A 13,192-nucleotide genomic window follows, 5' to 3' on the forward strand; every position below is an offset into this window, starting at 1 on the left:
TTGTGTTCTGTCTTTCAGGGTGGTGTAATTCTGGTATCTCATGATGAGCGCTTCATCCGACTGGTGTGCAAGGAGCTGTGGGTGTGTGAGAACGGCAGTGTCACTCGGGTTGAGGGAGGCTTTGACCAGTACCGGGCCCTCCTCCAAGAACAGTTCCGTCGGGAGGGCTTCCTCTAGAGGCCCCAGTTGAGTAAGGACTGTGCCTCGGACGTGGACTGGTTTTGCAAGATCCCTGAGCTACCATGTAGGCAACCAACTCCAAGCTTAGGACTTTCCCTACTTGGGGACAGCCTTATTTCCCAAATTTCTCTTTTCCTTTCAACTGGAGCATCCTCTGCACAATGTGAGGAGACCTATCCAAGGGCCTGTGAAACAGTCCTGAAGGAAAAGGATAGGGGATGCTATCTGGGGTTATAAGTACCCCACTGCCCAGCTTGGCAGGGCCCAACATGGCTGCTGTGTAAATTAAATCCCCTCCTGGATCTCTTTTGCCTCTCTGCTCGTTCATGGGCAGGGCTTGCAATGGTTTTCTGCTCTGGGTTCTGGGCTCTCTGGTATTTTCCTGTGATGTGACAGACAAAGCAGCAGCAGTCCAGCCTTCCTCTTGTTGGGCAATGTCATCTGTCTGTCCCTTAGGTGGACTTGAGCTGGGGGGTGGAGAAGGGTGTATTGGGATTGTTCTGGTGCTCACACCCTAGCCTGAAATTCACCTCCGGGGGGGGGGGGGAGGTGAGAAGAGGGTCGTGGGCTCTACTGTCTCAGCCCCTGCTGCTTGGGAGTTTGAACTGACTGGATTCTGGCCTCACACGGCTCACCAACTGCTTTCTGGGATCTCTGGCCCTGTCTCTCATTTCTATAATCTGGACCTTTAGGGCACTAGAGAAAACCATTGTTGTTCCCAGTTTGCATTAGTGATTTAATGTTCTTGTTTTCCCTCTAACCATGTAGAAGCAGCCTGGGAAGTAGGGAATTGTCTAACTGAAAAAAAAAAAAAAAATAGGACACATGATTCTTTTCAAATAAAGCAGACTTGTAAGAGAGGAGGACACGTGCAAGAGCATGTGCCTGTGGTCCAGGCACATTGAGGGCGAAGCCAGAGGCTCATCTGAATCCATGTAATCCATGAATCTCCTGGCCTGTGAGACCTGCCTGTTGTATAGAAGAGGGAAAAGAGATGTCTAACAGGAGTCTGGCCTGAAAGTTAGTTCTCAAGGACTTAGCTGCTATAATTAATTGGTATGTAGAAGACATTAAAATGGAGTCAACATAGGGACTGTCTCAGCCTACTGGAGATTGTGGTCATGAATCTCAACCTCAGATCTTCTCTGAGCTATGCTGAATGTTCAGTGGTTTGGGAAGAGAGGTCTGTGAGATAAGGGAGGATGTGTGAGCTAGCCTTGAATGTAACAGTTCCTTACAAAAAACTAAAACAGGGAAAGGGTTATGTTGCCTCATGGTTTTAGAGGCTTCAGCCATGAGCACTTGACTGTGTTACTCACGTGCTTACAGTGGGACAGAACATGGTGGGGGGGTGGGGAATGTGCCAATACAGCAGCTTAGGAGGGAGATCTCACACTTCCTACAATGTGCACCTAGGACCTGCTCGCTTCAACTAGATCCTCCTAAGAATGCACATGAATTGTGTGCACCCCAGCACTGATTCCTGTGCACCCCAGCACTGATTCCTGTGATCCCTGTGCATGGCTTTGCAAGTCACTAGTGATTTGAGATTTTTCAGACAGGTAATTCTTTTCCAACTTGGGGAACCAGTGGCCCCATGCCTGTCAGTCTTGTGAGCTTAGTCCCTGAATCCCTTTTAGCTGGTAAGCCCTCTAGGAGTCCTGCAAGTGCTTAAGGTCCCTGGAAGAGCTTTGAGCACCAAGAACATTGGAAGTTGAGGTGGTGTGAAAGGCTCAGCACATACTAGTATCAGTGGGAGGGACCACGTTAGTCTGATTTTTCAAATCCTACTTTAATAAGGGTTCTTAATCACCTTAACCTCCCTTCTGGCCTACCACTCACCAGAGGTAGTGAAAAGAAAGGTTATTAGGACACAGGAGAAGCAGTTCAGTCCACTAGCAAACCACCGAACACAAATTAGTAGCTTCATTCCAGTCTACTCAGCAGACACCACACATGAACCAACAATGGCAGCTTGATCCAGAATAAACCTCGAGACTCCACTGATCACTCTGAGTCTGAGGAAGCAGCAAGAAGCCACTGAATATCATGAGGTTTTTGGCAAGTTACTCTCTACAAGGCCATGACAAGCAAAGACCAGCAAAGTGATGCAAGGCGAACCAAAGCCTGAGCCTTGTCCCACCATCTGTGGTCATATTTATATTCTTTATAAATATCACACTTCCTCTCACGAGTCTACTTCAACAAAACCACCTCTCACCTGTGTCTGCCTCAGTGTTCTTTCATGTGTCAGCTTTAGCAAATATCCTTTCACCCGTCTGCCCCAGCAGAACATCATTATGACTTAACTGAGTCTCCAAAGAAACCAGAAATTTCCACTTCAGGCCACAGTAGAAGCTAAGTAAAGCAAACCACATAACCCCCTGGGTTCTTTGTGGCACTGTTACGGACTGGCCACCACACAGTATGAAAATGAAATTCAGCATGGGCTTAGTGTGTACCCAAGCTGACTGTAAGGACTGGGAAAAGACATTTCCAAAACTAATCATGGGCCAGTCTCCTTCACATGTGCTGGAGCCTTCCAGAAAAGAGATGGCACTCGGTGACTACAGTGTATGGCCTATGACATGCTCAGGTGTACAGTGAGGTAAGCCTGCTTGTGCTGTGAGAATGCTGGAGATGAGATGGCAGTGCCAGCCAGCCCTGTGTCAGAAAACACAAGAGGAAAGGACCCCAGGACTGGCAGGGACTCTGCCTCAACAACTACCCACTGCACTGGCTAGTTCGGTTGGAAAGCAAACTTACCAGCCTATCCTGAAGCTGTTGAGCCTACATCAAGTCTTGAGTTTTTCAGTGGCTAGTCAGTGAAGGCTGCAGTCTTCACTAAAATCCTGGACTCTGCCTCTCTTGGCCGGACTAGACTCATCAACACCACATGGATAGCTTGGCTGCTCCTCAGAAGTCATGGTTTCCTCAGTATAGTTCTTGCAAGGCACTTAGGCCAGTTGACAAGTTGTTCATCTCCATATGCTATTGGTGCCTTGAGATCTAGTGGACATCTTGCTAGGTTCCCTCTGGCCCAGATAACCTGGAAGTCAAGTGTAGCTGAGGATAAGGTAGGATAAGAGACCACACCCTCAGACCATGTCTGTGCCAATGCTGGGATTGATCATAGGCACTGGAGATGCTGCATAAGCACTGCCCTAAATGAGTTTGGTCTTACACTCAGCTCTTTGCATTTTAGTTTGTTACATGTATGTGTACATTTGCATGTGTGTTGGTGGACACACGTGTGGGTATGTATGAGTGCATCCCTGTGGAGATCAGAGGACGACCTCAGGAGTTACTCCTTGGGCCCTTTGACCTTTTGAAACAGTCTATCATTCTCCTGGAACTTTACCAAATAAACTAGATTAGCTGGCCAGCAGGGTTCCAGGAGCCAACATCACTCAAATTATAGGCACACTACCCTGCATGGCCTTTTATGTGGTTTGGGGGATCAAACTCAAGGTCCTCTTGCTTGTAAGACAAGCACTTTAGCAACTGACCTGTCTCCCTACCCCTCCCATTTGTTTTTAACTCATAAACTAAGGAGCCCAGTATGGAGTAAGAAGGGTATATTACATCTCTCAACACCTTGTTTTCCCTAATCAGTAAAACAGGAATAACAGTGTATTGGAGAGTTGTACATTGTTGTGCCCAGGATTAAAACAAATGCATTATTGGAAGGGACATGGGCAGTGAGCATAGGCTCATGCAATCCAAGTTTATCAGTCAAAGTGTAATCACATGCCCCTAATAACTGTTAAATAGGTGACACAAGGAAAACTCCCACTATGGCTTTGTCACTTGTGGGCTTTGTCACTTGTAGTCTGGGCCCAGGGATGTTTCCAGGTTCTTGGATCTTTATTCAAGAATGAAATGAAAGCCTCAAAAGTAGCAAGAGAATTTTATTTAAAGCAAAGCAATAGAAAAGGCTGAAGAGAGCAGCAGGCCACATGAGTGTAGGTAGAAGGGCCCTGATGGCAGTCGGGACTGCCTTTTAGAGAGATTAGAGGAATTCGGTTACTAGGGTGTATGCTTCTATTTTGTCTGACAGGCTTGGGTTGCATGAGCCTGTGTCAACTGCACATGTCCCTTTCCATAATGTGTTTGACTGTAATCATGTGCACACCCAATAATACACAGGCTTAAGATGGTAAATGGAGGATGTCCCTAAAAGTTTGCCTGTAGACGCAGTTCTGCCTTGCTGATCGTGCACCCCAAGGCAATCCAGGCTAGATTGGCTCTCCTTCCCTTGTACCTAGATATATTGGAAATACATTTGAATAGAAATTGATCTGGACATGGTAGTACATGCCTTTAACTCTAACACTTGAGAGACAGAAGCAGATGACTCTCCATGAGTAGTAGCCTGATTTTCATAGTTCAGACCAGCCAGGGCTACACAGTTAGACTTTCTAAAAACAAAAGAAACTGTCCATGTTTGATCATAAAATAACAGTAGTTATTCCATTGTCCAGAGTGGGGATGTATGAACAGCTTAGTGCTAGTGGGAGTCCTGGGTTGCTAGGTGCACTGCTCAGAGAGGAGTGTGGTTGCTAAGATACACTTCATGCCTGCCTTCCTGTTTCTAGTATCTCACAGCTTAGTCATTATAATAATCATTACTATTTGTTGTGAGCTGCAGGATTTATTGACTCTTGTTCTTGTTAGGCTTTGGTTTTGTTTGGCTTAACTTATGCCTGGACAACATGTTTCTTGCTTTAGCCTGATCTTGTCTAAGTGTATGTTCAGGACCTCCCATATACACCACACACACACACACACACACACATTCATTGGAGGCCAAGCAGACCGAATGGATGTCAACAATATCAGCCTCCTGCTGGATCAGATAGGTTATCTGCTGTGGCCTTTTGCATCAGTGCTCTTGATCAGGTGTCAAGTGTGCTCTAGAATGGCCATGGGCTAGATGTTACCAAGAGCACTTTGCTTTATACCAGTGTCTACCACAGAGGACTTCTGCTGGTGGGAAGAGCAGATTCAGGTGAAGAACACATTCCACGGTTTGATGTCTGATGGTGTTTAGAAGTCATAAGTGGGCAATAATGCCCACAGGGTCTCACTCAGTCCTACAGTGTACATGGAGTCATTTTCCTGAATCTGCTGGTAGTCACAGCTTAGGGCCAAAGGACCTCCTCCATTAGGGAAGGCAGCATTGGTGACTGACATAGGCACCAGCTTGGACAGGTGGAACCACAACCACAGCTCCTATGCAGCCTTCTAGGACTCAGCACAATGGGCTGGATTTGCACTGCACCAGAAGGTCTGATTCTCCCGCTTCTCCAGACTTACCACAAACTGTTAGGCTCTGCAAGCAACAGGATGTGTCTTGCCAGCACCATCACAACTGTTTTTAGACAAGGTCTCAGTATAGCCCAGGGCTGCCCAAACCCTCACTATTTAGCCACAAGTGGCCTTACTTAATCTCCCTTCTGTCTCCCAAATGCTATGATTTACAGATATGTGTACCACATCCTGTTTGCTTTACTGATTTTAATTTTTTTAAATTACATTTATTTGTACATGTATTTACATGTACATATGTCTACACATACCACACTGCACCTGTTGTAGTTGGAGGACAACTTGCAGGGGTTGGTTGGTTCCTTCCCACTGAGTGGTCCCAGGTGAACTCAGGCCGTCAGGCTTGGTGAGAAATACCTTAATGCACTGAACCATTGCACTGGCTTTGCCTTATTGATTTTTAGTGAGCTATGGCTTGTAATGCTATGTGACTAGAAACCACTACATTTAGTCAGATTCCACAGTCAAAATGAACACCCCTTTGTATTGTTGGGCCCAGAAAGAACCTAATCTTGGGCTCTCCCACTGTAAAGATGTTTTCTTCTGACTCTTCTGCACATGCACACATGCACACACCCACACACACCACACACATCTAGTTTTTCCTGGGTGCTCTATTCCAGACCTACTCCACCATTCACTACTTCATAGAGCTCCAAGTTTTTGTTCTCCTGTCTCCCCATGTGCCCCTCCTCCTCTCCGAGGCTTGTGACTCTCCCTCGCCTGGGTTTTGTACCACTATGCCAGGGATGCGGCTGTGTTGTTTTATGAAGACTGGCTCTCATGTAACTAAGGTTGCCCTTGATCTTGATGACAATCCTGCTTTGCCTCTCTGGTGCTAGGATTATAGCACTAAGCCTGGTCCCCATTGGCCAATTTATTTACTTACTTAATCTTATTTGTTGTTTGTTTGCTTGTTTTGAGACAGGGTCTCACTCTGTAAACTACCTCTGGCTGTCCTGGAACTCTGTAGTCCAAGACGACCTCAAACTCACAAAAGATTTCCCTGCCTCCGCCAACCAAGTGCTGGGGTTACACGAGTGCACAACCATGCCTGGTATCAGCTGACTTGGTTGGTTGGTTGGTTGGTTGGTTGGTTGGTTGGTTGGTTGGTTTGAGACAGGATCTCACAATGTATCTCTGGCTGTCCTGGAACTCACTTTTTAGACCAAGCTGGCCTTGAACCCAGAGATCTGCCTGTCTCTGCCTCCCAAGTACTGGGATTAAAGGTGTGGCCCACTACTGTCAGCTGAATTTCTACTGGTGTTTCGAGACAGGGTTTCTCTGTGTAGCCCTGGCTCTCCTGGAACTCACTCTGTAGACCAGGCTGGCCTCGAACTCAGAAATCTGCCTGCCTCTGCCTCCCAAGTGCTGGGATTAAAGGCGTGCGCCACCACTGCCTGGCTTGTTCATCCCCTTTTAGCCTTTTTGTTTAGTTTAGGACCCAGCACTGGAGTGGCACTGCCCACACCTATGCTGTATTCTCTCACCTCAGCTATCCCAGTAATAAATTGCCTACAGAGGCTTCAGAGACGGCTTAGGAGTCAAGAGCTCTTCCAGGGGACCTGAGCTTAGATCCTAGTACCCATGTTGGACAGCTTACAACTGCCTGAGTCCAGATCCAAAGAATATTCTTTGGCCTCCATTGGCTCCTACACACAGGTGACACACACACACATATTTTTTTAAAAAAAGAAATTCTCGTAGACATGCCAGAGGTTGGTCTCCTGATTGACTCTAGATCCTACCAAATTCACAATATTAACATGAAAGTCCCTAAGTAATCACAGTTGCTAACCTAACTTACTGGACATGAGCCCCAAGAAAAGAAATGGTATTTTGTTTTGTGGATATTTGAGACAGGGTTTCTCTGTAGCCCTGGCTGTCCTGGAACTCAGGGTAGAGCAGGCTGGCCTTGAACACCCTGAGATCCATCTGTTTCTATGCCTCTACCTCTCAAATGCTGAAATTAAAGGTATGTACAACAACTGTCCAGCACAGACATGTTGGTTGACTTAGCATGCATGATTTCATGATTCTAGAGGTCTGCCTTCCTGCTGAGTCAGACCTGGGTTTGATGTGTCAGAGGAGTTTGAGGTGACTGTTTCTCCTCCAACTGGGCTGCCTCTCAAAATAGGCCACCTAATCACTACTGAGTACAGGCCTTAGGACCTTCCTCCACCTCACAGTATGGCTGTTGACTGGGACAGCCACAAGCAAGCCTTCTCAGGACAAGTGGCTGCTGAGGAAAGAACCTGCCATCCGATCGGACATTTCCTACATGTTCTTTCTAGAGGCTTACTCTTCCCCCTGTAAACTGATGTGCCAAGGGCTGGAGATGGTTCAGTAGCCAAATACTTGCTTAGCAACTCAACCAGAGAGGATGGTTATGTTGATTCCTTGTCTTCTCTGTCTGACTTATGTTTATTATGTTATAAAGCTGTCGGAAGTAAAGCTCAAAGAGATGCACACTCAGTGACAACTGCCACCGCCTTTCCTCCTGTTGATGGCTTTTTGGATTGTTCATCAATTGTACCTCAGTGGTTCACTGGGCCTGGGTCCACTGACTTACATGCTGTTCTTTCCCTCAGAGGTCACTGTTCCTACAAGGATAAAGTTGAGAGGCACGCCTGCAGGAACATAATGCGGTCTGGAGTGTGCCCCATCACCACCAGATACCCCAACCCTGCCCCTCCCAGTTTGACTGATGGGCTCCTGCGCTGGCAGCCTGTCATGTGCTTCAGTGCCTCTCTGCCCTGCCAGATCTCATGTATCTCAGCAAAGCTGAAGCTGGTTTTGAGGAGTGCATAGTAAAGCCACATCATCACTAGTGTCAGGGTGGGTGGGTGTGTTAGGTTGTGCAGGAGTATGACACTGTAGGTAATGTGTTAGTGTCTTTGTATACGTGTTGCAGTTTTTCTCTTAGCCTGGCTAGCTAGCGAATTATTAAGTCTGGGCTATTAACAAAAATTTAAGGGCACAACAACTGAGCAGTATTAATCGATTTTTATCCTTTGTGCTAATCTGGCTACCTCCCAGCTGAAATCACCAAGATACTTGCATTTCATGGCTTTCTCTCCTGGACTCTCTCCCCATGGCTAATCCCTACTTCATCACTCTCCTACCCTGCCTAGGAGGAAGTCCATCCCTATTCTCTCCTCTGCTCAATCATTGGCTGATCAGCTAGCTTTACTGACCAATCAGGGAATAATTGGGGAACAATGTTATACAACATTGAGACAAGAGAGTCTTAGAGTAAGGATTGCAACCAGATATGGGGACACAAGACTAATATAAGTATAATCTAAATTTACACAGTACACAATAACATTATGCCTACAGTAATGTACACCAAAATATTCTAGGAGGTGGTGAGAAGGCTAGGCTGATTCCATGACGGGCTTCAAATTGGCAGTTAAGGAGACTGGGCAAGTCCAGGCCTCAGGAGCTGCCCTGTCACCAGGCCTGAGGCAAGGACAGTGGGTCAGCAGGAGTTTCCAGCCCCCACACGCTGGTAATGGAATGTCCATAGAGATGGTCTCAACAGATAACACAGAGGTCACCTACCCTGGAATTCCCTAATATGCTTTAAATCAGGCCTGCAAGCTGACTTGGGGATCTCTCTGTCTTGGTAATGGGAGACCCCAGCATGCTGAACTGCTGCAGAATAAAACACTTTTTGCATTTACATACTATTTGAGTCTAGGGTATCATTCCATTCGTGGACCCTTACAGTGGGACATCAAATGGTTTCATGGAGAAATAAGGTTTTTTGTTCTACATTAGGGAGAGGTCCCTCCTCTTCAGCTCCTCAGATCCCAATCTGGGAAACAATCTTCCACCATGGAGAGGATCTCAGATCTGGGCTCCAGAGAGGAAACAGGTAGAGCAAGCAAGAATTTATTTTTAGCAGGCAAGAAAAAGTAGCAATCGGCCCTTCTGAGAGAGCAGTGCAGGGCCCCCTGGAGGGTTAGCTGCCCAGGACCACTCTGCCACTTCTCACTGTGCCTTCCCCTGGAGACCTTACCTGTAATGAGGTCTCTTACAGTTGGGTGCATAAAGGAGTGACTACGCAGATAGTCGAGAGACTTGCTCTAACGGAAAGGTAAGGGTGCCTGCTCCTCAAAGGGTTACTTCTGTCCTCCAGAGTACTTCTTACTGCAGCCTGACTGAGACGGGCTTGGTTATTTTTCTCGGCACTCTGGCCAACATCTTATCTGATTAACATAGCTGTCTCATTGTCTTACCTTCCCCAGTCTTTCCAGATTCAGTGTTTTAACTCTGACATCTGTGTTTCAATTTTCCTGTTAAGTACTTTTTTATTCCTCTGTGTGTGTGTGTGTGTGTTGTGTATATGTGGTACGTGCATGTGCGTGCACGTGAGGAGAACAAAACAGGACATCAGATGTCTTCCTTTGTTTCTCCTCACATCATAGCCCTGAACCAGCACCTCTAGTTAAGGCAGAAGCTCCCAAGTTAATCTAGGCTGACTGGCCAGCAAGCTCTTGGGATCCTTCTGTCTCTACCCCAAAAAGCTTTGGTTTCAGTCATTCACAGCCGTCCCTAGCTTTTTACATAGGTGCTGGGATCCAAACTCAGGTCGTCATGCCTGCAGAGCAAGTGGCCTTACCCATGGAGCCAGCCTTCATCCACCCTAAAGTATCCTTAAGTATAAAAGTATCAGAACAAGTGCTTCAAAGTTGCTACATCCCCTTCCCGCATATGTATCTATCTTAGTTAGCTCCCTGTTGCTTAAGGAGACAGCCAGTATACATGAGTTTAAAAGCTTTTTTAGATTAATTGCTTGATTGAATTGATTTGGCCATGATAATGTAGGTCGATGGTCTTGCTGGTTGGGGCTCAAAAAAGCTAGTAGAGCCTCAAAGCTTTATAATCTCTCTAAAGAAGATACTGTGTCCACCAATAATCTGTCAGAAAGCCTTAAACAAAGAAGGCCAGAACAAAAGCAACCAAGATTGAGAGTCTTTTTTCTCTAAGTGTCCTGCAAGGCAAATTTGGATACATTGCACAAAAGAAACAGTGCACTAAGAAAAATGAAGAGGCTGCAGAATATTCATCCTTAGAGGATGAAGCCAAACAAAAACACCGGGAGCAGACTGCCAAGAGATGTAGGTTGTCTTTGTTGAGAGCTTCTACGTCTGAGTCCAGTCAAAAATGAGTCCTTACAAGTAACAAGAAGTTGGGGCACAATGTTTTACCCCTTTAATCCCAGCACCCAGACAGCAGGGGCAGGTGGATCTCTGCAAGTTCAAAGCCAACCTAATCTAGACCAGTATGGGTGAGTCGGGGGGACACATCCATCAGAATAAATTTCAAATCCTGTAGCCCCTTGTCTGGTGTCTCCTTTTAAATGCTTTGCCTGCTGACTGCAACACGTGTTCTCTCCTGGGCTGGTTTTATTCCCTGCATCCAGCTCTCCCTTGCAGACATCCCATAGCCCTGGCACCTCGGCCATCTTGGAGGCTCCAGTGAGATCCAAGCTTCACTTTCACAGCTTCATACCTGCCTGGCCTCAAAGGTTTTCCTTAACCATGAAGAAGATGCCACACTGCCTTACTTGGATTTCCTCGATGACTCAAAAGCCAGAAGCACATGGATGTTGCTGCCGGGTTTTACTATCAGCTTTTCCCCTTGAATCACATTAATACCAGCTTTGATTTGTAGTTGCTCTTTAGGAACAGAAAATCACTCAGGCCTTGCTTTCTTTTACAAGTTGGAAGCTTAGCTGTGTGGGGTCTTTCCCTGAGGGCACCCCTTCCCTTTACTGTGTTTAAAATCAGGCCTCACCTGGCAGTGGTGGCGCACGCCTTTAATTCCAGCACTTGGGAGGCAGGGGCAGGTGGATTTCTGAGTTCAAGGCCAGCCTGGTCTACAAAGTGAGTTCCAGGACAGCTAGGGCTATACAGAGAAACCCTGTCTTGAAAAACCATAAATAAATAAACAAACAAACAAACAAACAAAACCAGGCCTCTCACACTTGTCTTTTTTTCTTAAGATTTACTCATTTTATATATGTGAGTCCTCTACTTGCATGTACACATGCATGTCCAGAGAGGGCATCAGATTATGTTACAGATGATAGTGAGCAACTGTGTAGTTGCTGGGAATTGAACTCAGGACCTCTGGAAGAGCAGCCAGTGCTCTTAACTGCTGAGCCATCTCTCCAGCTTCCATCTCTCTCTCTTTGTCTCTTTCAGCATAAGTCTTAGCTCCAACATTAAATCCCGGTGCTCGGGCTGGTGAGATGGCTCAGTGGGTAAGAGCACCCGACTGCTCTTCTGAAGGTCCAGAGTTCAAATCCCAGCAACCACATGGTGGCTCACAACCATCTGTAACAAGATCTGACTCCCTCTTCTGGTGGGTCTGAAGACAGCTACAGTGTACTTATATATTTTAAATAAATAAATTTTTTAAAAAAATCCTGGTGCTCCTTAAATTATACTCTGTGTGTGTGTGTGCACACGTGTGCATGCGTGCCTCATTACTCTTTTTTCACTATAGACCTACATATAAGCGGTCACTAATAACCACACAGCAGAGTCAATATTTGTTCATCTGGAAAGCTCCACCATTAAGGAAAATTGTTACTTTTTAATTTAGCTTCAGGCAGATTCTTAGAAGAAGGGCAAAAGCAGCCACATTCTTCACTAAAATATAACAAGAATGGCCTCTAGCACAGTTGCTAATATTGTTCCCCTCTGCAACATTTTGAGTTGGGACCCCACAGTCTGCACCATTTCAGAACAACTGTTGTCCCAGACCCTACCAGGATGGCCCATTAAACCCATTTAAAATTGATCAATAACTTTCCTAGTTCAAAGTCTTGAAACGATAGCACAGTCAGGCTGGTCACAGCAATAGCCCACTCCCTGGTCCCAACTTCTAAGTTAGTTGTCTATGGTTGTAATAAAGTGCTATGACCAAGCCAATTTATAAAAGAAAGCATTTAAATTTGGATCACAGTTTCAGAGGGTTAGAGTCCATGATGGAGAAGAAGGAGCTTACATCTTGACCAATAGACACAAGGCAGAGAAAGTGCACTGGGAATCACAAGAGTCATTTGAAACCTCAGAATCTGGAGTGACACACTTCCTCCAACAAGACCACACCCCCCAATCCTTCCCACACAGTCCAATACTGGGACCACATACTCAAGCATAGGAGCCTCTGGGGACCGTTCTCATTCACACTACCACACATGAAACCATCTTCTCTTGACTTGGGATGGAGCTCAACTGGTAGAGTACTTGCCTAACACAGAACTCCTGGGTTCCATACACTACCTGTGGGGACCCAGCACTGGGGATGCTGCAGAGTGAGATGCTCAAGGCCAACTTTTTCAGTCTCTTGCAGAAAATCCTCTCACATTTGGATTGGACTTGGTATTGCAGTGACTACACACTTTAGTTAGGAAGCTGATACTGTTTATGATTAAGCCATGCCATCTTTCTGCTTCATTTGGATAACTTAATAAAATCTTTAAAAAAAAAAAAAAAGGAAGTGCCACCACTACCCAGCTGATTTTGTAAATTCTTAGTTAAGTAAATTCTCTAATAATTTATAATTGTGTATGTGTTTGCATGTGTGCATTGGCTGTTGGACACATGTGTACAGGTACACATACCTTGAATCCACTCTCAGCCCAGGTAGACCTTGAGGT

The 13,192-nt window shown here is 46.0% G+C and overlaps 1 protein-coding gene and 1 long non-coding RNA gene across 4 annotated transcripts in view; one reads left to right on the forward strand and one right to left on the reverse strand.

Moving 5' to 3' along the window:
• Abcf3 (ATP binding cassette subfamily F member 3) overlaps positions 1-1,270 on the forward strand; it is a 13,716-nt gene extending 12,446 nt beyond the window's left edge. For both annotated transcript variants that reach the window (XM_021184732.2, XM_021184733.3), the window contains one exon: positions 19-1,270. In XM_021184732.2, coding sequence (XP_021040391.1) covers positions 19-177 — 159 coding nt within the window. In that variant the 3' untranslated portion in view covers positions 178-1,270. The remainder of the gene's footprint in view (positions 1-18) is intronic.
• LOC147000601 (uncharacterized) overlaps positions 1-13,192 on the reverse strand; it is a 24,213-nt gene that overhangs the window by 1,472 nt on the left and 9,549 nt on the right. The window contains exon 2 of one of the 2 annotated variants that reach the window (XR_015045760.1): positions 2,947-3,229. The exons of the other annotated variant lie outside the window; for it this stretch is intronic. This is a non-coding gene — a long non-coding RNA (uncharacterized LOC147000601). The remainder of the gene's footprint in view (positions 1-2,946; positions 3,230-13,192) is intronic. 2 annotated transcript variants of the gene reach the window in all.

Source organism: Mus caroli, unplaced genomic scaffold (genome assembly GCF_978045245.1).
Source record: "Mus caroli unplaced genomic scaffold, Mus_caroli_1 scaffold_17, whole genome shotgun sequence".
Taxonomy (NCBI): domain Eukaryota; kingdom Metazoa; phylum Chordata; class Mammalia; order Rodentia; family Muridae; genus Mus; species Mus caroli.